This window comes from Pelecanus crispus, chromosome 2 (assembly GCF_030463565.1).
Source record: "Pelecanus crispus isolate bPelCri1 chromosome 2, bPelCri1.pri, whole genome shotgun sequence".
Taxonomy (NCBI): domain Eukaryota; kingdom Metazoa; phylum Chordata; class Aves; order Pelecaniformes; family Pelecanidae; genus Pelecanus; species Pelecanus crispus.
The window spans coordinates 25,880,848-25,907,521 of NC_134644.1; the positions used below are offsets into that span (position 1 = coordinate 25,880,848).

At 37.6% G+C, this 26,674-nt stretch overlaps 1 protein-coding gene across 1 annotated transcript in view; it reads left to right on the forward strand.

Annotated features, from left to right (window-relative positions):
• The window catches only part of LOC142592951 (pituitary tumor-transforming gene 1 protein-interacting protein-like), a 28,833-nt gene extending 3,276 nt beyond the window's left edge, over positions 1–25,557 (forward strand). The window contains exons 3-7 of the mRNA XM_075705731.1: positions 4,156–4,264; positions 8,198–8,306; positions 11,976–12,041; positions 18,531–18,577; positions 25,390–25,557. Coding sequence (XP_075561846.1) covers positions 4,156–4,264; positions 8,198–8,306; positions 11,976–12,041; positions 18,531–18,577; positions 25,390–25,439 — 381 coding nt within the window. The 3' untranslated portion in view covers positions 25,440–25,557. The remainder of the gene's footprint in view (positions 1–4,155; positions 4,265–8,197; positions 8,307–11,975; positions 12,042–18,530; positions 18,578–25,389) is intronic.
• Positions 25,558–26,674: the final 1,117 nt, after the last annotated feature.

The following is a 26,674-nucleotide window of genomic DNA, read 5'->3' on the forward strand; positions in this document are numbered from 1 at the left end:
TTTTAATGGTGAATCTAGTCAAACTACCCTTAATAAGAAGTCTCTGTTCTTATTTAAACGGTAGAGTCAACTGATGTGCTGCTTCCCCTCTGTCGCTTGATGCCAGTGCGCTTTCACTTTGCCAGGTTGCTCCATGGTTTGGTCACTCAGGGTATTTGCTTTGTCTGGAGAGGATGGGCGGTGTAGAATCCAGGCTTCCCGTTTCAGCTTGTGCTCAGGGCTTTCACAGCACAGCTGAGCGAGTTGGTGTTGCTGCTGGTTTAGACTCATCCTCATTTTGCAAGCAGCACCTAGTTAAATTTCTATCTTATACAAGGGCTAGATAAACTGAATCTTAGGTGGCTAAAATGCCTTGCATTTCTTATATGCTGAATCGGAGAACTGGGAAATTAATGTAAATAAACTAGAAGTACCTTTCTCTGGAGATGCCCCAAGCAATGCATTTAACTGAGGCAGACTGGAGGGGTGCTTTGTAGATGTTCAGGCAGTTGGCCTCTCCACTGACTACATCAGACCGTAAACGCTTAATACTGCCAGGCTAGATCTCCATTCTGGTAGCAAAGTGTTTAGATTGCCAGTGAGATTGCAATAAGGCAGACATTTAAAACAATATAATTTGTTTCTCTGTCCTTTGCTCAAAACTTTTTTAGCTCCACAGTAAGGGTTGTGGTAAGTATGTAAAAGGTGTCTGTCCCTGCAGAGTAGAAGAAACTCCCGTATTTAAAGTGAGATTGTTTCGAATTCTAACTTCAGATGTCACTAAAAGGAAATATTTCATGAGTCTTTAAGTTACATAAGTGTCCTGGTTTTGGCAGTAACTTATTGTCGTGGTTTACTGCAAAACTCTTTCAGTAGGGGAGATTGAGAAATATCTAAACTTACCTGTTTTATGCTTGTCTTGCACATCTTTTGTTTTTTTTTTTTAATGGAAAATTATTGATATATTGATGTGGTTATTGTGTGTTGTCAGACCTGTATATTTGTCATCATAAGCATGGCATTGTGTAAAGAAGTCTTTTATTTTCAAAAATATAAAGCAGGAAATGGAAAATATGGGTCATTAAAAACTAAGCGTTCGGCACTACCATTGGTGTGACTGTCACTTCAAGTAAGTGCTGCTGCAGATACATAAGCACAACTTTTATTAACCTGAGAGCTATGTGTTCACCTTGTGAGAGAAATAAATCCTTTAGCTGTGTTTGTGTGCTGAAGATACTAATGGAGTTACAGATATATTATTTTCAGAATCTGCCAAACCAATGACAGTGTCAAGGCTTGTTTTGGTGACAGAATGATGGATGATTCAGGGCAACTGCTTCAATAGCATCAGTGTTAACCTTGAAGAAAGGAGTTTAGACTTGATTCAGACATTTGCACATGCATTAAAAAAAAGAAGGCTACAGAACAAAGCCATCAGCATTTGTGTGAGCAATACAAAAGCAAAGGATTGCTGAAATGACACTTTCGTTTACTTGCTTCAGTAGGAAAAAAAAAATAGATTGGTGATAATATTGGTGATAATATACATAGCAGCAGCACATAAAAATGAAAGTTAAGCATCTGGTGAATAGATAAAACCAATTCCAAATAAACCCTAAAATGTAGTAATTTAGTTCAGTTAAATAGAATTGTAATTCAAAAATGCTCAAATTTTGTTTATCAAAATTATAATTGAGTTGGTCTTTTGGGTTGGTCTTTAGAGTTGATGAATACCTATTTTCTCGTGTTTTTATCAATAAGTTCTGAGTGTTAATTTTATAGATATGCCGTTGTGTTTCATCTTATTCCTTACAATATGGTACATTTAAAAAAATAACACATAAGGGTTTTGGTTAGAGCTGTTGAATCCTGAAACTCAATTTATTTACTTCAAAGAAATATTTATTGCTATGACTAGCAGATTACCATGTGTATTAAAATTTGGGAACTTTATCTGTTACCAGATAATGTGTAAATATCTTGAGAGAGTTTTTCTCTTCATATTTCTAATTCCACATGACAGTGTGCAAGACGAAATATGTAATGCAAGCACTAGTTAAAGAAAAGACTGTGCTTTAAAATCTTTGTGCATGTGTAGAGCCTCAGCATTCTGGAGAATTTTCCAAAGTCTCATTTTTAACTTCTGAGTAGTCTACCAACACACTTTTCCCCTCAGCTATTATTTTTGTTATTCTCATCTTTGTCCTAATAATAAATGTACGGGATCTAAATTCTTGTGGTAAATGAATTTTAGGCAAGCTAGGCATTAAAAGAAAGGAGCTAACTACAGCTGTAGGAAATTTTATGATCAATAAATATAGCCAATTTTTTTGAAGGAAAGGTGGGGATAATAGTCACTTGCATAAATCTATATGATTATAGAGGAAGAAGCATTCATTTTATGTTCGTAGTTACCATCTTATCTCTCTTAATACTGAGAGTATGTCCTTAAAATGAGTGTGTACTGAATTAATGATGTCACACTTCATTATCCATGTAAGAATCTAAAATAAAGTCAGTGATACTGTCAGAGTGTGAATGTGGTTCCTAGCATACTCTGCAAAGGATATATGATTTACCTCTAAATAAAATCAAATCTTTCCAGTCTTCATTTTTAGGTTATATAGATGAGGATCAAAGTTAAGGAAATGTTTCATCCTTGGGTGTTTAGGTTTTTTTCTTTTTTCTAACTTGATTTTTGACAATTAGCTTAATTTTTAGCATTGGGAATGAGTCAAATATTTTCTCTTACTTCAGCCTCTGCACCAATCAGTAGCTGTATCGGGTATTGCCTTTTGGGCTACACATGTTTTTAATAGTTACATGGAGTATTCTCCATCAGAGCAATACAGTTGACCTTTCTGTGCTCCTAGTCATCACCAACAGTAGAGAGTCATTCAGGTTAGAAGAGACCTCATGAGTCATCTAGTCCAGTCTCCTACTCAAAACGGGATCACCATTACATTCAGGCAAGTTTAACAATGACTTTTAGTCTGCCCCTTATTAGTCATTATTTTTGAACTGTTAATTCTTATTAAATAATTGATCCAACAAAAATAAGCATGTTCTCATCTAACATCCTTGATTAAAATGAAAACTTGGCAGTTTTTTTGCAAAGATTATTCTGCTGCCTTAATTATTTTTGTTGATGTGTCTTTATGGGTATGTTTGACCTGTACAGTCTACCAACTACAAAATATGAATAAATCTTTCTTGTCTCTTTCTTCACTTTTTTCAAGAGAGCAGAACCTACTACAAACAGTTTCCTTTGTAATTAACGTTTTCTAATCCTTTAGAGCAAGATAACAGGCTTTGTGCAATTGAGGATGTATGACAAGAGATGTTCTTGATAGTACTGTTAGGTAAAGCATGGTTCCTGGATGAGCTCTTTCTAGAATGAATGCTAGAAAACCCTGTTCTGTCAAGGATTCCTTTTACTGTCATCCAAAACTTCTTTGCTGGTTGAGTTGTGTGGTAAAGGAATTTTGAACAAGTATCGATTTTTAACAGATGAAAACCAAAACTAAAGCTTGGTGCTTAGTGGTGACATAAAAAGCGGAAATGTTGTGCTGGTATTGTAACTATAATACATGTAAGAAATTTAAAAAATATTCAGATATGGAAGTGTGCCCAATTAAGGTACCCAGTGTACTTTGCAACACAGGTTGGATAAGGCTGTATCTTTTATTACCTTGCAGCAAAACCTCCTGTAGAATTGTAAGGGTTCTTTATTTTTTTTCTTTCTGTTGATGGTCAAATATAGGGCTGAAGTAAGATTACAAGTGTATTTGTATTTATCAAAGATCCTAGGTGTTTTAAAATTCTGAACAGTTGGCTTTCTCGTTTTGTATTTCTCATTATTTTCAGTAATTCTAAGCCCAAAGCCATTTTATCCTCAAGTATACAGAGTACCTCAATATGTTCCCAAATATTTTCAGACTAGTGTAAGTATTTATTACCTTTATTACCTATAAGTACAAAATGTACTTACTCATAATTCAGTATGGAATTCCTTAGGAATTGTACCAGGACTTCTGTAGGCTTTATAATACAAAGCATTCACAATATATCCATTCAGTACTGTATGCACTTAAAAATTCTGTCTGTGGAGAGGAGCACTAAATTGTAACTGGTTTTAAAGATCAATAATTTTTTTTTTATTTTTCTTTTGCACAGTGCCTTTGGTGTTACACCAACAACACTTGTATTGATTACCCTGTAAGAAGCATTCTTCCATCATCTTCATTATGTTCACTCTCAAATACTCGATGGGGAGTTTGCTGGAGTAGGTACTAATTTTACTTTTGCTGTACAGAAATGAGTACAATTAAATTAAAGTAAAACTACTGCTTACTAGAGCTTTTTCCTGATAATTTATTTGAAGGGGTGGGGGGAGGAGGCAGTGGTTACAATTTGGAACTGTGATCCTTAATCTTCTGGACTGAGAAAACAGTCATTGTTAAGGATTCTTTGTGAACAGCTGGTATAGTTATGCTGATCCATTGGCTTTAAAACATTTACTATGTAGTGAAGTTCTGTTGATGCTAAAGTCTAGGCTGGAAACCAGTGATGTTGGAATGTTCTGAGTATTTTATGTATGTAGTCAGAATTCACCTGTTTCTTAAACCATACTTCTGAGGTTCAAATAAATAAGGTCGTTCCCTGTTGACAAAGGTCGACCATTCTTACTTTTTAAAAAATTTCTTAAAATGTTGGATGATATGCTCAGGTTCACAATTTTTATAGTATATTCCAGTGGCAGCAGTGAACCAATACCACAGGAATGGAGCCACCCAAAAATTCTTGAATGCTGTTTTTGCTTAAGCAACTGAAAAAAAATGTGGTCTGTTGGTGTTGAAGGCAATACAGTTAAGGTTAAAAAAGAAGCTGCGGAGTGCCACTGTAGAGTGTAGCATTGCATCATTTCATTGTTCTTAGATTTCCTTTTGCTTTGCATTTTGTATTACAAAATACAGTGCAGTGCATATGCTGCCATTGGGTTGAAATCTTTGGAGCTATTTTTTGCAATACTGTGTATACAGAACTAAATTCAGAACAGACTGGAACAGAGAACAAATAAGACATTGGAAAGCTTGTCATATGAAATAAGAGTACATCTTCAGTCCAGGAAAGCAGAGGCTTGCTGCTTTCTGTGTATTTGCTCATGAATGTCAGGAAGCTCAAGGACAAAAACAAGTTGGGATGAAATATCAGTGATTATGTTAACTGTAGATTAGAGGAAAGTTACCACGCTTAGAGCAGGGAGGTTATGGAGCAGTCTTTAGAGCAGCAGAGGTAGAAGATTGCTTTTAAAATGGAGCGTGCAAGTTTCTGAATGCTACCACTCCATATAATCCCTGCGAACTGAGGGACTAGATTGGACAATACAGGGGAACTTTACCAGGTCTTTGTTCTTAGCAGAAGGTCTCTGTGCTTTGTTTTGTGAGAGAAGGCATTTATACTTAAGACTTTTGAAGGTTTTTTAGAACTACAGAAGATACATAGTTTCACTGATAAGGTACACTTTATAAGGAAATTGGCCTTTTAATATTATAGTAAATGCTGTTACTATGAACTGTTAAGCAAACTTTTTTCTGGAAGTGTGGTGCATTGACTCCTGCCAACAGCTAAGTACCTACACAGCTGCTCCCTCCTTCCCCCCTCCCTCCCCTGGCCCTAGTGGGATGGGGGAAGAAAATAGGAAGAACAAAAGCAAGAAAACTCATGGACTGAGATAAAGGACTGAGATAATAGGTGAAGGAAAAAGGGGACACACACACACACCCCCCCCAACACCAAAAAAATGAGCAAAGGAAATGACTCGCCACCTCCCACAGGCAGACTGATGCCCAGCCAGTCCCCAAACAATGGTCACCTTGGAAGCCATATACCCCCTCCACTTTTTTTTTTCCTTTGCCTCAGGTTTTATTGCTCATCAGGGCATTATATGGTGTGGAATATGCTTTTGGCCATTTTGGGTCAGGTGTTCCAGCAGTGTCCCATCCTGACCTCTCTGATCTCTTGCCTATTTCCAGCCCTACTTACTGTGGGAGGGAGAGGGGAGAGGTGTGGAAAAGAGAAAATCTTGATGCTCTTCAGGCCTGTTCAGCAACAGCCAAAACATTGGTGTGTTATCAGCACTGTTTTAGCCACAAATCTAAAACATGGCATCATACCAGCTGCTGTGAAGAAAGTTAACTCTGTCCCAGCCACACCTGGTACAGAAATGCATTTGTGCTGTGTCCTTTTGCAAAGCAGTGATTACTGGTATCTACTGATACTAAGGGTGTTCTTGGCACTTTACCTCTGCTATAGAAATGGCTTCTAGCTTGGGTACCATTTGTGTTTCTAGATTGAATGGAGCTTAAACAGAGAATGGAGCACATTCTCAGCAAAAAATGTAAAAGTGGAAAAAGAAAAAAAAACCCGAAACAACAACAAAAAACCCCAGATATGCATTTCCTTAATAGATTCCCCCCACACACACAAATTTTATGCAGCAACATGCCATGGGGATATATAGTCTTATTGAGACTGTCCCCTTCAGACACAGCAGGAAAATTAATTACCTTGTAAGCATGGTGGTGTTTTTCCTTTTTGCAAATAAAATGAAGAGATGAGTGTTGGCTCAGTGTTACTGAAAATGAAGCTGAACTTTGCAGCTCTCAAAAAGTCAAAACCAAATGACTGGCTTCCAGTTACAATTTTTATGGAATAAGACACGTTGACAGATTATTAACCAGCAGTGAAGAAGAAAGAACAGTATAGAAGCAATGTAATACAAAGAAGCTTAATTTTATTGTTTTTCATGAATAATAAGAAAATGAAATAGATAGTGGAGACAGGAATGCAGACTGAAAACTGACATTGTTAATAGGTTCAAAATACATTTTTTGCTTCAATTAAATGGCATTTTAAAAAGTAAATAGTATGCTTTAAAAAAATCAAATGGAGATTAAAACCATTTTTTGTTTCCACTTCACTGAAGGAAGTATATTTAATTGCTTGTTACTTCCAAAATGTTCGTGTTCAGGATTTACTTGTGTATTGTAAGTAGAAACTGTGTGTTAATCTGCATTATAAACTGTGCCCAGTAAATTGTAACACAAGCAAAAATATTTGTTGGGATCTAATCTTTGGCAAGATCTGTGAAGGATATTCCTTGGCCAGGTGTGAGTTGGTGAGATCTGTAGAAAAGTAACAGACTCTGTGGCTTGCATGTGATCAGAGAGGACAGACCCTCTGAACTTCACTTGCTAAATTTGACTGTCTTACCACTAGCACCCTGAAGCAGTAAAAAGTGCATGTGCAGCTACTTTGTATTACTGCAGAAGCTTGAAGCTGCTGAAGCTGGCAGAGTTCAGAGGGATTTATGTGGGACAGAGAAGAGACGGCTTCCCGCCCCCGTCATGCTTTAAAATAGACAGTGTGGGGTATGTGTGGGGAGGAGTGTTTAGTTTTTATTATCTCTGTTGATGCAACTTCCCTGACTGATTTCATTTTGTCCTTTATTAGGTCCTTTAAATAACTCCTCAAAGTTGTGTCTATGGTGTTGCTTATATCATTCATCCCTGTTTGCTTTCTTCTTGAGCCTCCTCGCTCTTTTCCAGGACATCAGGTTTCTGATTCAGCTACACTTTTACAGTGTATGCAGTTAAAATAATACACCTTCACCACCACCGCCCCCCTTTTGTTAATTGCTCTTTGGATGTAGAAGATGACTCTCTCTGGACATAGAAGATGACTTAGGAAGTTTTATGGAGAGTTTTGTATTGGTTCCTTCAAATACTCTGACATTGTCGTCTTATTGCATTTTACTCTTTCTCTAACTGCTGCCTGTAATGTGTCTATACTGATGCTGCATCTATATGACTTTTTTTGTTCATGCTGTATACTGGCTAAGGTTGTGATTGGGAGGACAGAACTGTGGAATCACACCAGTAGATATATATCCTATAAAGTATTATAGGATGACTTTTAATAATTTGGTATATGTAAAGAGGAATTTTACTTAATGTCTCTTAAGTGTAGATTATGCATAGTAGCAAAAATCTAATGTGATGTGCTGAGTTTTAACTGGGGTAGTTGTGCAGAATTGTGGTTTTGATTTTTTTTTTTCATAAAGAGGTAAAAAAATGCTTGGGAAGGAGGGGAAGAATTATCAGAAAGACAAATGTTAATGCTGGAGTCTAACAAGTTGAATATTCATATTTTTCAGTAAACTTTGAGGCTTTAATTATTGCCATAGCTGTAGTAGCTGGACTCATTCTGGTGTCTATAGCAGTCTGTTGCTGTTACTGCTGTTACTGCAGAAGGCGTTCCAGGAGGTAAATACATAAATTTGTTTCATTTACTGACTTTGGGTGCTGGTCTTCCCTACCTATCTAGAATTTTTACTCTCCAATATACTAAGAATCTTTCCATTTGGAAGTAATTTTGGTCACTTTGTTTTATTTGTTTGAGACAACCAAAAAAAGGGATATTTAGTGACAGGCAGTATGACACTGGAAATGATGCTGGAATGACACTGCAGTGATGTTGTTAGTGGTAGCATCACAGATATGTTCTTTAAGTAAGCTATTGCTTTACATTTCTACATTTTACACTTCCTTATTAAGATTGGACATGAAATATTTCAATGGCCAAATAAATACTTGCTTCTTGTGAGAACAGAACAAATAATTTCTTTCAAGGCAAGCTCATGGTACAGCAAAAAGGGGCCAGGTGGATAATAAGTAACTGAGAAACAACATCCTACAGCCCTTGGTATCCATGCTTCAGAGTTTGCTCTAGGATCTGCCAGCAGACAGTCAGTATCTAAGTGATTAGCTGCCTTTGCCAATTCAACAAAATATTCTAAATGTAAGATGATACTTTTTTGCTCCAAGATACTAAGAGTGACTGACTTATTTTCAAGTAAAGTAATACTGCAAAAATTAAGTGTTTTTTAGATTTTGGAGGACTTTTAAAGCTCTTTTTTTTTCTTTTTTTTTTTTCCCTACTGGCTTACTACTTTAATTGGCTAATTGGCTAATATCCCTCCAAGGGAGGGAAATAGTTGGTGAGCAGCTAAAATAGGCAAGTCGGTGCTTCCATGGGAAGTCATCAGTGCTTATTCCCTAATGAAACACCTGGAAAGCCTTGTTTATTGGGACAGCACAATATGCTTCCTTGTGCCACTGAAGTTTTAGAGCTCACGTTTCTGGGCAGCGTAGTTTCAGCTCGCTCTGTTCTTTTTGTCCTTCAGTACTACTCGTGAACAAAATGTGGACCTTATTTCTTGATCTGAAGTAATTTCTATACTCAAGTACCTGTAATTCATTGTTCTTGTTTGAGGGTTGTTTTTTTTAAAAGAATTTATGCAGCTGTACAGTGTTTAGTGCTGACCTTCAGGCCAGAGATATATGGTACATCTGTGGCTTTCAAAAAAGGAGAAAACAATTGTAAATAACATGTTGATCCCTTTTCTTTTCCCTGAGGAAGATTCATGCACCTGTCCTGCTGGTAGATTGGTCTACCAAATCTGTCTTAGTGCAAAAATTGATAACTCTTTAGCCCTGCGCTGATAAGCCCTGAAGTTGTATAGAAGTGGTTTAGATTTTATGTAAGATCTGCCAGCTTTCTCTGCAGAAGAACTGAGTAGGCCCCTGTGGCTGACACGCCAACAAATAAACCTTGATTCCTGTGAAGAGAGAGATTTGTGCCAGACTTCAGTTTTAGTAGCTAAATAGTCAATCAGTACTGTAACATCTAATTCCAGAAATAGAGGGTTAGTTGAGAGTCATCTTATGCCAGAACTCCAAAGGTGTCAAACTTAATCTTCTCACACTCAGAGGATTTAGAGGTCCTGTCAGAGTGGGGTCCAGCTTATTTCGGGACGATTCAGAATGTGTTACTAAACTGGAACCTGATATATTGCTGGCTTTAAACCCACTGATTCTCAGCAGAATTCTTTTGCTGTCTGCTTCCTCAGTTTGGGGACTCCTTTTCCACAAGAGAATTATTTTTTTTTTTTAAAATGAATTAGAAGACAGAAGAATTGTAGAAATGTAGTATTAGATCTGTTTTACTGACTTCTTACATCTATTTTCTCAAATCTCAGGTGTAGCCTTGTTTTGCAGAAGCATCAGTATTCCTTCTGGGAATTTTTAAGCTGTGGGGTTTCAATGTTTAAGAAGCCAGCACTTACCTTTTCCCTGAACACAGAATACTTTAGGTGCATTAATCCCCACATGAGTAACATAGCTGGCTCACCTGAGTCCATCCTACCACAAGAATCCTAGGACTATTGGTGCATCATTTCAGTTCATTATTTTTATCCTATGTTTGTTTGGACTTTAAGAGTCTGGTTCCGTGTATTTGAGATACAACTTTCCATGAAACTATACTAAGTAAACTCTCTTAAATGTCTTCAGTTAAACAACCACTTTTTTAATTTTTACAATTTCAGACTTTCTGAATTTTGAAGAAAAACTCAATTCCTTCAAAGTGTCTAGAAATCAGAAGAGATTTAATGCTTCTTTTAATTGTAGCAAAGAAATACATTTTCTGAATCCTATGCCAGCATTTTCTTGATTAGGTGGGTTTGTATTTTGCCACGCCAGTGCAAAGTGAGACTATTATGTAGTTATAAGACACTGGGGTCTCCAATAAAGTAGTTTTACAGAAGGATGCCCAAGAATGGGAGCTTCTAGTCTTCCTGGACATGCTAATATGAGGAATTGATTAGTTTTACAAAAGGGTCTAGCATAGTTTTCCAGTAAAGGTGACCTGTTGCCTGTGTTTCCTGCTGCTAAACTCCCCCAAGATTTTTCTAATTTTTTACACGGAAACAAAAAAGGAGGAACTAGAAAATTTGTATGTGAAACATTACATGGATTCTGAATTACTGGATTGTATTTAAATGACCAAGATGTTCAAAGACAGGTATGGACTGATTGAGCAGATGGAAAAAATGAGTTCGGATTTCCAAGTCCGGAATCTGTGAATTTTGTATCTGTTAAAACATTTAACATGCTGTAATTAACCACTGGATGTCACTCTTGCTTAACGTATATGTTGGCTGCTGCAGATGTGTGGTACTATAACTATCCATTTCTCTATTAGCAGGTGTGTTAATATTGTAAATATTCATATCAAACATCTCCAGATAGTGCATTCAGTTTTGAAAAATGATTCGCACCTGGAAAAGCATGGCAGGTGTCCATTCACTAATCCTGAAGAATTGTCATTAATTCTGTCAGAAGAAAACAACAGACAACTAAATATTGTTTGGCATTTGCTTTAGAGTTCTACAATTCTTATATGGTGTATCTAGTGGTTAAAGCTGAGCTTTCTCCAAGGCAGTTCACAAAGCTTAAGTGCATGCATTCAGTAGAGCATATCTGCACGTGCACAGCTCAGATGTACTGTGTAGGCTCAGCATTTCCCAGAATCACGCAGCTGATGCACTCAGGTAACTCGTTGCTCATTCCAGAACAGGGAAGGCAGCTGCCAAGGCAGTTCATGCAGACTGCTTTCCTGGGGGCAACTTGAGATTGGATAGTGATGGCTGTTGGAAAGATAAATTGTTCTGGCATCAAAGGCTTGTGAACCATCAATCTTCTTCCAGGGGGCAACAATGGACTTAACTATGCATGTGCAGTACGCTTACTCTAAAATGGGCTGTGACACGTGGGGAAAATGGCAAGTAGGACTCTGCTTCTGGAACAGTCTGCAGCCTGCTCCTAAGAGACTTAAAATTGTCCTGTGGAGTCTGGAGCGCACATTGCTACAGTGGGTGAAGCATTTGGGTATTATAAAATGTGAAAGGGTAATTCTACAAATGTGTCAATTACAGTTATTCAGCAATGAAATTTTACATGGCTGTGAAGAAATATCTCAGGTCAGACTATAAATCCTTTTTGAAAATAAGTCAAATGTCTAAACAGTGATTGCCTAGCACTGAAATTGCTTTTTCTTCCTCTTATGCTTTCCTGCCCTCCTTATTTTTCTAGTAGACCAGATGAAGAAGAACAGCTAGCCAGAAGGAGAGAGGAACGAAGACTACAGTCTCTTCAGCGGTAAGTCTTGACAGCTTGATATATAGCTATAAACTTCCTGGTGATACAGGAATATTCTGCACTTCTAAGGAATACGTGGAGTACTAAACAAAGGCATTATGGAGTTAGGCATGACAACGTCAGGTTTTTACAAAAGGGGTCTTACTGTGAGATTTGCAAACCTGATTAGGAGGCTGTATTTCCGTAAGTGAACAGGGATTGAATACGTTGATGCTCACTGCGGCAGGTGCAAGTGCTCTGTGCCAGCCAAGAGAAACAGGAGGGATGTGTCTGAAGTCTAGCCTAGTCTCTCCTGGACTGGTGCCTGTCTGTTGCATGAGTTAATTCCTAGGTGAGGCTGGGATTCAGAGGCGAAAACCACTTTTTTGGATTCATTTGGTAACTGATTCTTTTTCTTTTAAAATCTGGCTGGGAAAGGTAGAGAACTTGATAGTGAGATACCTATTAGAAATTTTGCTCAGGAAATGGAAAACTTTGGCTCAGATCTCACTTTAGATTTAATCCTACATTTCCATCCTTTCTGTTAAAGCTGTAGCACAGTGTAGAAAGAAGTGCAAGAGTCAGCAGTGATACAGTGCTTCTCAGTGAGAATGGCATTCCTTCAGATGTAGTTTTTTATGGCTTAGTTCTCCAGTGACTCTCTATGGTTTTTACATTATTCTTTATCTAAACAGTTTTTATAGGTAGTACCATGATACCTGGTACAAGCCCAGTGTATGTTTTGAATCATACTTCCTTTCATGGTCTTTATTTTGAAGATTCACAGTGGATTATCTTCAGCAAGACAACAGGAGAGTCCTACCCAAACTAACGCTAGGCTTGGACCTGTCAGGTGTTGGTTTGAATCCCCACAGGCTGTCAAGGAAATTGATCTAGGTTTGCCGCTTCCTGGTTGTGTTCTCTAAATACTCAGCTGCCAAGTAACAGGTGGGCATCTTCACTGACTTGCTGATGCCTGCTGTTTTCTCCTGAACTCAGAATCATTGTTAATATGAGCAGGGACTACAGGGAGCAAGGCATACTTCCAGATGAGACCCTTTGGCGAGCTTTCACATGAAGACATTAAGTTTCTCTATTACAAATGTGCATAAGAAGACACGGTAGGTAGGCAAACATGCTTGGTTTGCTCAAACATATTACATTTCTGACTGGGCACAGAAGTGGGAGCCAATGAGGTTCTCTGACAGATGTACCTACTGTCGCTCATGTGTCTGGCTGGCAGGAGCTGGGAGAATCGCTCATCTTAACTCCATTCAAATCTGTTTACTGGTTCTTCCAAGTTATATAAGCAAATACAGCAACTGTTTGCCCTGAATCTGACAATGGTTATGGCTCTGAAGCAGGCATTGTGATATTAGGAAGCAGAATAGATTCTGTTGTAATGGGTTAAATTGATCCTTTAGCCTTGTACAAGATTCCTAAACTTGTTGGCAATAGAAACAATTAGGATAGGATACAATGGGGATGTTTAACAAGAAAGAATTTTTCAGAGCTTGACTTAGTGCAAAGTTTGAATGGTTAGTTTTGGTTCTGTGATTCTGACTTTTTTTTTTTTAGAGCTATTACATACTGGCAGTTCAATATATGTTTCATTTTTCTACGAGCTGTGTAATACAGTTTAGTAGCTTTTAAACTTACCAAATTGTCTTTGTTCTGCACAAATTTTATTTTTCAGACTTACTGTTGCAGTAATGTGTATTCTGCATTTGTACTTGTTTAGGAAAGTATAAAGGAAATAACTCTCTGCAGAGGGAAGATGAGAATTAGATCTTTCCTAGTGTAGTTGAGCTAAAATGACTGTTTTGAAAATGTGTATTTTTTAAGTGTAATGGTACCAGTAATTTAACCCTTTAGGTTGTGTGTAAAGGCATTCTACTTCTGATGTAACTGCGAGCTGCTGATGGAAACGGCATTCTTACTTTTCTTTAATGCCCAAGGCACAACATTCCTTAGCTCTATGCTATGCCCAATTTGTTTTACAGAAAGCTATTCATGTTTCTGTGGGGTTCTTGAGTGTTTTTTTGTTCTGTTGTGTGCATTCAGTGAACAGTCTCAGCATGTATCCATCAGATTGCTGGGATCCACAGGATGCAAGGACAGCACGAATGCAGAAAAAGCAAAGCATTTATTTGGGGACAGAGTAGAAAGCAGTACTTCCCCTTTCACTGTTGCAAGTTAGTGCCAAACTTTATCTGAGAACAGATGCAAATTTGTTTTCATAAACATCTTAATTTGTGAGCTGAAAGTGTCGTACCTGAATGTGCATGGACGGGTAAGAAATAGGTGGCCAGTTTAGGAAGTATGCTCATGCATAGTTGTACCACACTATTTCTCGGACAAGTGATGTTGAAGACTTGCAATGGATCAGAAAAAAGGGAATTTTTCTACCTGTTAATCCACTCCTAACTAGTCATAGTGCAATAGGCAGAGTCCTAGTGTGAAGGTGACATTTCTCCTGTAAAGCTTTTGTTCTTTTCTAAAGAGAAGGGATTCTGTGAGGAATATCAACATTTTGTTGTATGTCAAAACCATGTGCCTTGTTGTAGTGAAACGTACATCCTTAATATTATGCTACATTGTTCAGTTAGATCAACACTTATGTTTATTATAAAGCAAAAACTCATGACCAGGTGTGTGGGGATGATTGTGTACCATAACTTTTCCACTGTGATTTGTGTATTGGCTTTAAATTCTTGGTACAGTTAATCTGTAGGAAGTCTGATACTTCTGGAGCGTAGGGTTTTCTCCGCACACACAGAGCAAGTGGTGTTGCACCAGGTAATTAGCAACACAGAGCTAAGACCAACTCCATTCCTGAATTAAGCCTAGGATTGTTGGGAGCAGACTGTTCTACTGGAATGATTGCTGCAGCCTTAGAGCAGCAGCCCTCTTTCCTAGCTTGTCTTAGGAGTGTGTCTGTGAAACACAGAAACTGTTCTAATTGTAGGAGAGACCTTAGCAGCAGTCCTGGGGTATTGCCCATGTTTTGAACATTCATACTTCTTGTGTGGCTGGGGAGGGATTGGTTGGGTCATGGGAAAACATGAGGAGTAGGCCACTTCCAGCAACCGAACACCTCACCCTACCCACTGCTTGCTTCCTCTAAGTCCTTAGGAGGACAAATTGCTAGTAGCAGGCTGTAGAACAGATCAGTGGTCTCAACAAGCCTTTTGTGACCAGCAAACTGCAGAGGAAAACACTGTATTGTACTGTGTGGTCTTTCCTTTCTGCAACCTGCAAAGTTTTCGCATAGTTCCTGAAAATAGCTGGATAGATATTCAGATTAAATAGCATGGGAGGAAAATAGGCACAGCATTGACCTTGTGTCTGTCTGGTTTTTTTTTTCCTGCCATCTTATGTTTTTCTTTCTGTGGGATACAGCTACTTCATATACAGCCGTTCAGATCAGTTGGCAATGGAAGGAGAACAGGACTAGCCTGAGCTTCATTTCATGGTTCCATTAGTGAACAGTAAAAACAAAGTAAGGAGGCCCAAGTTGCATAATGTGTGATGGTGGTTTGTTTTTTTTTTTATTTTTTTCTCCCCACTTGTAAAGATAATTGTAGCACCTAGTATTTTCTGACTTTTCAGGTACACAGTAAAAGTCTGCTTTGTAAGTTTAAAACTTGTTTGTGTTTAAATTCAGTTTATTATGGATACTGAGGAAGTATCTTTTTGGAATACCTACATGGCTGTTAGAATGAAGAGTAAGGGCAATGACATTGGCCCGCTGCTTGTCTTCAAAAGGAGGAAACTAGCTGTCACTTCACTGAGAAGGCTGAAAATTTCTGGTGATATGCAGAGTTTGCAGTTACAGTGAGACGCAGGAAGGGAAGGAAACCTGGGGTTCAGTTTTTGACTAATACTGAAGGAAAACAGGTATCTTATTGCATAGCTTTAGTCCTTCATTCGACTTCATGTCATCTCTAACATGAAAAATCATTTTTAAACATAGCATCAAGTAGTGAGTCTCTTTCTGTACACATTTAATTATTTACAGCTGCAAATACATGGTACATTTATATGTTAGATTTATATAATTTATAAACCATGGTTTATATGTTAGAAATTGATAAACCAATGAAAAGCAATGAGATCTTGAATGAGATAAACTGCCAAGTATAATTTAGTAGTGTACTGGTAAGGGAGAATGAGGAAGGGGGACAGGGAAAGAAGGGATTGCAGTTCATTTGTGAAGAACCAAGCATGGAAAATTATGATGTGAATTGTTAGTATTAGGAAAAATACTTTCTCAGCTTACAGCAGTGGGGACAACTTGGATTGAAGAGCCAAGAATTTAGCATACAGAAGATGGAGTAATAGCAGTAGTATTAAGAAGCAGAACCAACTTGGAAGACTGTAAAGCGACTTCAGTTGATCATCATGCAAGATGTGAACAGTGCAGTAAGCCACCTCTGCGTGGCTGATTCAGTGACTGCCTGTTCAGAATTGCATCCGATTCTTCTCAGTTGCTGTATACTTAAGCCTTATTTACTGTACAAGGATTTAGTCATGGGTGATACGATATAGTTGTGGCTGCCTCTCAAAGTTTGAATGTTTCACAAATATTAATGGTTTTACCTTTCAAACTTAAACAACGTAAGAATTTTAGATGTTTGGTGGTTTGTTTTGAATAGCCTAGGCAAGTATCCTAAAGTGTTTCTGAGGTTTAAAGCCTATGCAGCCTGATTTTGCCCCCCACCCCCTTACCTTTCTTACGCATATACTTAGTGCTTTCTGTGTTCTGGGTGGATTCTGACTGCTGAAGTACTGAGATTTCAGTTGAAACTGCAGCAGTGAGTCTCCATTACTTCAGACAGGCTATGCAAAATAGTGAAGAGTATGCCATTAGTACTACCAGTAAAAAAACCTAGTTTGAGGTCACATAATATCACATAGCAACTATACAGAAATAAGGACTGGCTTTATACCAGAGAAGGCTGCTTTAAGCAGAATCTCTCTGTTCTCTTCCTGAGGCCCCTTGCCTCATGTAATGTCTTCCTCTTATGCAACACAGAAAGCAGGAATCCTGTGGTCAGGTTACCCTCAGTAGGAAAACTTGACTCCTCCTTCCTTTTCTCTTAGCCTCTCAGTCCTGGTCCTGACTTTCCTCCTCTCCATAAATTTAATTTCATCACTCTGAATCCCCAGTTCCTCCTCCTCCTGCAGTTTGCCCGGGTTGCTTTGTTTCCTGTGTTGCACGGGATGAATAGTAGAAAGGGATATAAGGGAGATAGGTATCTCAGGGAAATCCTAGTGGGAGGTTTTGAGTCAATCTTTCTTGTTTGGTTTTTTGATCATGCTTTATCTGCATGCTTTTCAGAAGTGCAGTTGCAGGGAAAGGCCAGTTCAGCCCTTCAGCTCCGTAGGAAGCAGGTTAATTGCTTCTGAGGACACACAGGATCTGATTAGCAGTAGGAATTGTTTGGAGGTGGAATATGCATAGGGCAGATGGGATCTTTGGTGAATTAAGCTGTCAGTGCTTAGCAGCTTTCTGCTGGATACGTGCAAATTAGAATCGGGCTAAAGTCACAACTTGTCTAACTGGGTTGAATTTTGATAGGGGCAACAAACAGGGTATTTTAGCTTAGAGGAACATTGTTTTGCCAAATTCTATGTCCTTTCCTCAAAATGTATAGATCCAGGGTTATCCTAGTGAAACGGTTGTATAGAGGCTTTTTTTGTTTTTAAACTAAGCAAAATAGATGTTCCCTTTGAAATACAGGAAAATTATCTGAGGAATGATGGAACGATTTCCATTTAAACTTCCTTCATTTTTTCCCCTTTCACCTTTGCAAAGGGGAGGGGAGGAAGGGGAAGAAATTGACTCAGCAGGCACTTGGTTTATCTGAATAATTAAAGTTTGGCAATATTATATACAGTCTTGAAAACTGTCTTATGATTAGACAACATAACTAGAGGCATCCAATTTTTATATAGTACAATAATTTATTCTCTGCATGGATGCCATGCTGGATTTTAGAAACTAGTAGTTTTCACTTATACTTGCTGTACTGCTTAAACAAAACAGTAATGTACCTTTTATAATTTTAGAACTATTACCTTGAATTAGGATTCTGAAGCACAGTGTATTCACAGCTAAATTTTACCATTATGCTCCCTGCTGGAAAGCATTAGGGAATCTTCTGATATTGCGCCTTGCTTCTTATGTATAGACGAATATATCAGTGTGCGTATGTGTACATACATGTGGACACATTATTTCTACATAGAAAAAACAGTATTTTTCTTTATGCTTGCAAATATATCTTATTTTGACATTATTGATTAGTAAGAAGTTATAGGGAATCTTATAGATACATAAAGTGTGTATAGAAAGATAAGATATAACTGATAAATGTGATTTTCTTGAAATTTGTAATTGCATACTAATTTTAAAAAATACTGTTGTCTCTTTCAAATGTAATTATATTTTGCTGACAGCTCAAAACAGTCTGAATCTTCTTCTGATGCCTTTATTTGTTGCAGGAAACATGAAAGAAAACTGAAGCATGATGAAATACGGAAGAAGTATGGTATGTGGTAATCTTGTTTTGATACTGAGTATCTGAATTGATTCCTTTTCCCTAATTATTATTAAAAATCACAGCAGAAACAAGCTGCTTTATGAGCAGCAGAAGTAATCAAGCCCAATTTCCTACTGATGCATGTCTTCGGTCACCTGAACACCTGATCTCATCACTATTATGCTCCTGTTCTCTTCCTGCATTGACTTTCCCACTGGGCAAGAGACAATGTGCTGGATGGGGTGTTTGCTTGGGGTGGGCATTTAAATACATTGATTAAACTAAGTAGTTCTTTCTGTCTCTTCCTAAGAGTACTGATTTTGGGGAGGGAGGGGGGTGTTTGTTCTTGATAAACCAATTTAGTTGAAATTGGCTAGTAGACTCATGGTTATTGAAGGAGGATAGAGTGAGTAGCAGATAGCAAGCTTTTAAAATCAAGCTTAAAAAAGAAGGATGGAGGATGCAGCCTAATATAGGGATTAAAACTGTGTTTTTTCTTTGTTTTTAAGTGGGGATGTGGTCCAGTAGGAGAAGCATATTGCAAGACTGTAGGACCTGCTGTGTTGTATACGAGGCTCTTATTATCTAGGCTTGTCAGTGCTTGCACTTTTCATTTGATTTGTTCATAGGGTTAATAGTACTGTGTATTCAGAGACAGATATGCTAAAACTATGCTGCACTTTTTATTATGCAAATTGCCCTAATGTCAGAGAAGGTGATTCTAGGGGTCTGAACAGTCACTCAAAACTGTTAATTTTCATCCTCTTGTTAAACTGATTGGCAGAGTCTGGGAGTGCCTTCATGAATCTGCAGCCTGCCCTTTGGCTGATGCAGAAGTGATACAGACAATCTCTACAGGGAATTCTCTCCTTAGGGAACATTTGCAAATGTATGCTCCTTTGCTGGAATGGAGGAAAAAATTCACTGTGAAGCTTGAGCTGCAGGAGGAAGAATGTTGTAGAAACTAGAAGTAATTTTTGTTAAACATCAGTCACGAACTTCAGTCCTGTGGTACTTTAGAGGATAATTGACCCTGTATCCCAACCACCATTCAGTTTCAAGAGGTTTGTTTGAGTGGTTGACAACAGTAGTCCAGATTTTAAAAACCAAACAAAATCCAAACAACAACATAAAACAACACACACTTTCTGTGTTTGTTTCTCCTTAGAAGAGACCTTAGAGTCAATATCAACAAGTTTGAATCATTGGAATAGATCTGGTGAAGAACTTAATAAAATGGCTATGCCTCCAAAATAACATGCAGCACCCTGTACAGATACATATATAATTTTGCATCTGCTTGAGGCAGCACAGCTAAGAGGAGTGAACAAGGTCCTGAATTCAGTTATAGCAGTTAGTGTATCAAAGCACTGCACTGGGGTTAGGTCATGTTTCAGAAGGCTGCATTCAGTTATATTCTGCTTGTGAAACTAGTTCACTTGTCTCTGGATGGTCCTACATTTTAGTGAAGACAATTCTCTCTCTCACTGCTTAACTTTCAGACCTTTGTGGAATGCTTTGTTGGATCTTGTTGGAGTATTTGAGTTTCCTGAGGAATCCAACTGTGTAGTTCTGTGCCTCTGGAATACATACACCAAATTCAACAAATCTTGCTTGTAGCTATGCTATGCACACAGCTTTGAGAGCTAATGTCATTTTGCTTCCACTTGAAGCATGTTAGTCTATCAACAGCTTAATTAAAAACAAATTCATACATTCATTGTGTTAATGGAAAGTGTACCTTCTTATAAGGAGTCAGGCATATTAATTTCTTCATGCAGTTATGTTTTGCAGTGCAGTTTACTTGCAAAAGATCATAATTCAATTATAAAACTTAAATTTCAATAGCAAACTTCTAAATAAAGTTTATTTATTGACAGATTTGCTTTATTGCATATTCAAAGATTAACTTATATTATCAGATATATTGATTTGAGGCCTGGATTCTCATAACTCATTTTTGTCCTAAAGAAAAACCCTAACTCTTACATGAATAGTTGGCACATACTGAAAGGATGTACATAACTGAGGAAAAATGAAAGACAAAATAGGTATAAATTCTGAAATCCCTAAATATTATTGGTGATGTATATAGCTTATCTTCTGATAACAGATACAGACAAATGGTTGTCAAATTAATTCAGTGAGACATTAAATAGAGTTAAGTCTTGCTATAGCCTTGGATCTTCTGTCTTCATTTTTCACTGTCTAGTAAATACATATGTTAGCATATTAAACTTAATCTAATAAAAATTGCTGCAAATAATTATGGAGACACTAGATTATTTTACACTCTTACGCACTGCAGAGAGGATTCTCAGTTAAGTAGGCATGGATGAGTGGCAGAATGACAATGACTTTGTTAACCTGACTCTGTAGATTAAGATGATCATGCCTGAAATTTCAGTATTTGGTTGGCTTTAAGGGAATGCCTTTTCCCATTTCATCCACCAGCTTTCCTTGCCCCATTTAAATGGTAATTACACATTTATAATGCATTGCAGGTGTCACTCTAGCCACAGTCCTTTGGGAGCATTGGAAGCAATAGAGAGCTTTAGCAACCAGGAATACACACTTTGAATTGTTTCTTTGTTGCACAATTTGATAGTATTTTTCATTTGCTCACATATATGAATGCACTATGATTACACAAATTATATGTTGACTGTCAGAAAATTTTAAAGTAGAATTCAGAGTACTTTGCAGCTTGTGTAGTATACAAAGGAACTACAATTTAATTGCTGCTGCATTTGCTGCTATTGTATGTTCAGTATAGCATTAGTGAGAAGCTGCTTTATTATTTCATGATTTTGCCTGGTATTGGTGGAAGGATTCTACCTCTTAATTTTTACAAAATTACTGCCTTTCATGATTTTGGGCTTCCACACCACTTGCTGCAGTTCTGCAAAGGTTTTGATCAGCTAGTATTACATATCATTAACTATTTCCTTTATTTTATGTGAGATGTTGATTTTTATATTCAGTAATTTGTCACAGTAAATGTTCCTTCTGTTCAAGATAGATGCTTTATCTTGACCTTCTTTACTGTTCCGAATGCAAAGCAGGGAAACCTTGTACTGCTATACACTTAAAGCTATTTAGTTTGTATGTTAAGAATAGAGTTGTTAATTTGGGGGTTAAAAATAAAGAGGAAAAGTGTAATAAAGGGTGAAGATATGCAGCATATAACTAGTTCATTTTTTCTGCAATGTATACAGTCTCGTATTTCAGTTGTTAATTCTATTTTTGAGCAGTGCTGATGTGATGAGGGTCAGATCTCAATGACTGAGAAGCTGTGTAGTTAGCGTAGTATGTAATATAAATGACTGGTGGAAAGAGGTATTAATTTCTTATTATTGCTTTGTAGTTTCATACATATTAGGAGGCCTCGTTACTTCATACAAGCTAATGAAAAATACTTGATTACTATACCTTTCAAATTTTTGGGTGTTTTTTAAATACTGCTAAGTAGGTCAAATATTAACCTCAAAATTAAGGTAAACAGAAGTAAGGTGTTAGAAGTTCTCGAGTAAGTGTCCTGTGTGTCAATATTCAAGTTCAGCAGTAACATGTAATGGACTTTATTGCAAACGAGACTCCTGAACCTACAAACATCTAGCTTCTTTGAAGCTGTAAGTGTAAATTACAAGTTGGGTAGTCACTCTTATGTCAAATGGGAAATAGCTGAGAGAGACAACTCTTGTCTGGTTCAAGGCAGCACGTGAGCTTGAGTTCAACCAGACATGCTATCCAATTAGCATAGGCTTGCAGCTCCTCTTTGACTGTCACGGCTAAGAGCAGCTGTGGCAGCTGACAGGAGCTTTTTGTCATGCTTCTTTTTTTGTGTGTCTCTAGATTGCTTTTGTCCACTTATTGGAGCCTAATACAACTTCTTCAGTAAGAACTGGTGCAAGTGATGAGCTGCTGTCTCCCTCCTCTCACTTAATGTAATCTTACGATGTACTTAGAATGCTGAGGATAAAAGAAATTTAAATATTCGATGCAGATTTGAGAGCAAGGTCTATCAGATGTTGCAACCTCTGTGGTTATCCTCATTTGGAAGGAGGGCTTGCCATTTCCCTTGGAGTACCTTCTTTCCTGGGAGATGAATTTCTGAAGTCATGACCAATAATACTCACACTGGATTGACCCATAGTTCTTAAGGCCTGTTAAGTTCAAGTATTGTATAATAAAACAGATCAGAGAACTTTAACTTAAACATACTAGTGCCTGATTGGTGGTAATTTTATCTGTTCATTCCTAAACATAATTCAGTAAAATTAAAGCAAGTACTACTGGGAATCACATTTGCAATAATGACTAAAAAGGACACATCACGTGAGGACTAGTTATCTAAAATGGGTTTTGGCTGAGTGTTTTGGGGCCGGGGCAGATAAAAGTGTATTTCCCCCTCAGAATGGTATAGGAAAAGTTTATCAGGAGTCTTACACTGTCCTCTGATTAATTTGGAATTGGCGTTACCGGATGTAGAACACTGTTTTCATTGGATTTCAGCTGTTCAAACTCTAAGAGAACAGTGTCTAGTGTTTACTATGCTACTTTCAGACCTGTGATGTGTCAAGTATGTATCTTGAATGAAAAAGACATAATAAGCACTTTTCAGACTATATAGAGAGAAGTATGCAACCTAGGTTAATTTTGTCAGGGAATCTGCTACCACCCCTTGCCACTTTGTGGAACGTTTTTTGAAGTTTGGTGCCTTGATTTCTAAGTGGAACTTAGAAAGTGCAGGGAGTTTATGCAATGCCAATTGTAATAAAAATATGTTAATTTCTAGTACTGTTCCTAATTTTCTGTAAATGTGTAGATGTGTTTTGTATTTGGAAGGGGTTAAATATAGAAGTACTGCAAAAATTTTTGAAAATTGGACTACTCAGTTGTCTTTCAGGTAGCTAAATACATGAGGATCCATAGATTCTAGCTGCTGAAGTATTAATATGTCTGGATGAAGGAGGGGGTAGTGATGGTCTGGAAATAAAGTAAATGTTTCTTCTGTGTATTTGGGTTGGGGTTCTATTAATGCAGGAATGTTACCTGAAGGCACTAAAGGCTGAATGGTAGGCCAAGGATAAGAGGTTTTTTTTATTGTGTGTTAACTTACTTGTTAGCTAGATTAGACTTGGCAGACATTACAACTCTTTGTTTAAATGCATGAAAGGTAAGATTAAAATTTGAGAAGCTAATGCTTTCTAAAAGTTTAAAAAAATAAAAATTTGAAGTTCTCAAAATATTGTAGATCTTGACAGTGCTGCCATCTAACCATATTCTTATTGCACAAATGCTTAAAAGATTATTTTTTTAAAAAGCAATTACAGAAAGGGGTAGTAACTTTGACGCAGGCTACTATACCCATGTTACCTGGCTGAAGTTTTATAAATGTGACTGGCTTACCCCTTCTTTGACAATTAAGGGCCATTACGTATGAAGGCTGGTTTTGATTTTAACTTTGACAAGATTACAAGCAGTCAATTTGTAAAATTTGAGTAATTAAAGGATTTTTCATACTTATTCCTTAATATTTGCTGTTCCTTATCAGGTAGTTAATTGTAGTTACTGATACAATAATCGGCACTAAGCAGTTGTGCTTCTTGATTGACATCTTAAAATAACCTGGCAGTTCAAAAGGAGTGCAACAAGGTAGACAAAAGTACAGTCTGCCTTCAGTGCCATTAGCTTTTGACTTAGCTATTGAACAGTGAATGTTCAATATCTGTGTGCAGGTGCATGTGGAAAAGAGGTATGGTATGAAAAAGTCTGAGGGGAGTTCTTACAAGATTTGGCAGTGACTAGTGTAATCTCTCTCTTCCACTACTGTAAATCTGAACATTTGTGAATTGGGGTTGTTTGGCTTAGCTGTCTTCTGTCTCCATGCCCTAAACAAATGAGCTAGAGAAGAGCCCAGACATAAGTATAAAAATCTTGGTAGAAAAGATAGCAGTAGTGTGCCTGTTCTTTCACAACAAAAGGTCAGCCTCTAGACTCTTATGGACTCCTTTATTTTCAGTATGTACTTCTGCCTAGCCCAAATCTGATGTGCGGTTTGAAGTCTCTTTGAAATAATTGCTGTATGGAACAGTGATTGCTCAGCTACCCTTACAGAAGATGGTATGCATGTCCAGACACTCAGCATAATTGGATGGCTTTGCAATGCTTTCTGTGACAGTATTCTGGTAAAGTCATTAAGAATCATCATGATGGAAACATACTGCAACCTGGATTAAGTGATGCTCTTGTTCTGGTCCCCAGAGGTTTTAGTGCATGTAGAAGTGATCTTCATTTGTTCTTAGAGATTATTGTCCTGTTGCAGAAATACTGTAAGTGACAGATGGCTGTCTATAATTGAAGTAGAACTAAGTCAAAGTAGCAGCATCTTACACTTTAAAAGGGTGATGATGTTATAATAATTTGAATTTATAAACTGGCCAGTCTAAATCTGTTCTTCCTGAGCCATCTCTATGCTTAAATTTTTGTAGACTTGACTCTCTCACAAATGCATTTTGTAAGGTATACCTAACAAATGAGAAATGTTTTTTCCGTAAGAATTTTTTGTAGAGAAATGTTTTCTCTCCCTGCTAAATCGTGAAATACCTATTCATGATTATAGTCTGAGAAATAAGAGTGCTTAAGAACACTTTCAATTTATTATACTTGAGCATTTGGGTAATAGAGCAACTATTGTAAGACAAGAATTGCCTTTTGGGTTTGTTATATGGAGTGCCTATTACAGTGAGGTCAGTAACTCAAGGCTTTTATGTGATACTGGTAAGAAAAGATAAATGCAGTCCTGTTTTGTTTTACAGGTCTTCTCCAGGATTCTGATAATCCATACAGCAGATTTGAGAATGAATAAAGCTGAGCACCTTCCATTAGAGCTGTAACTCCAGAATACAGGAAGATCGTTTGTTTTCATTTGCCCTTTGGGCTCTGGTGTTGTTTTTTCCCAAAGGTGGTTTGTTGTTTTGATTTGGTTCCTGCCCCTCCGCTCCCCCCCACCCCCGGTTGTAAAACTAGGAGTGGATAAAGACTTCATGAAATACATGTTTCTATCTTCTACGTATATAGAACTAATTTTTTTATAAATGCTTTTGGTTGTTGAAATGTTTGCTGATTCACTTTTTTTTTTTCCCATGGTGACATTTAAGTGTGAGAGATTATCTTTCCTCCTCTTAAAACTGTATTTTATTACTTGATGTAGATGGCTAATAGTCACAATCATGTGTTTGAATTCAGTTTTAACTGTGACTTAAACAGTTGTTCCCATGTTCCTAAATAAGTATTTTTTCCCTACTGTATCTTTTTTTGTTTTATAAAAATAAGAGACAACATGGAAGCACAGCTTCACACAGCAGAAATAGCTGATGTTGGTGTTGATGAGAAAATACACCAGGTGCATTCTTACGTACCACCATAATGTGAGAATTGGATGGAGTTTTCTTCCCTCTGGAAAAAGATCTTCAAGAGTGTAATGTCTAAGGGTTGAGAAAGGGGAGCGTATTTGTCTTTGAACAATTCAACTCACTTGTCGAAATGTTAATATGTATTTTGGATATACCACTGATGTGAAAAAGAAATTACTTCAGTTAGCAAAATTGGAAGAAGGTCATTCTTGAAATAAACATAGTTATGTGTGCCTAAATTTAAGAAGAAACATCAGCCTGTAAACACTTTCTTCTGTAAGCTTGATGTATAATGAACAACAACAACAACAACAAAGTTGGTAAGATTCTGCAGTTTCCCAGGGTTGACCCTGGTCAGCAGTATGCACCGCCCAGCTGGTTGCTCCTTCCCTCCCTCCAGTGGGATGAGGGAGAGAATGGGAACAGCAAAAGCAAGAAAACTCTTGGGTTGAGATAAAGACAGTTTAGTAAGTGAAGAAAAGGAGGTTAGGGGGAACAGGTCATGCAAAGGCAATCACCGCCTCCCAGAAGCAGACCTCTGCCCACCCTCTTAGCTTTTGTTGCAGAGCACGGTGATGTCTGGCCTGGAATATCCCCTTGGCCAGTTCCAGCCAGCTGTCCCAGCTGTGTCCCCTCCCAGCTTCTTGCCCACCCCTGGCCTACTTGCTGGAGCGGGCAGAGCAGGGGA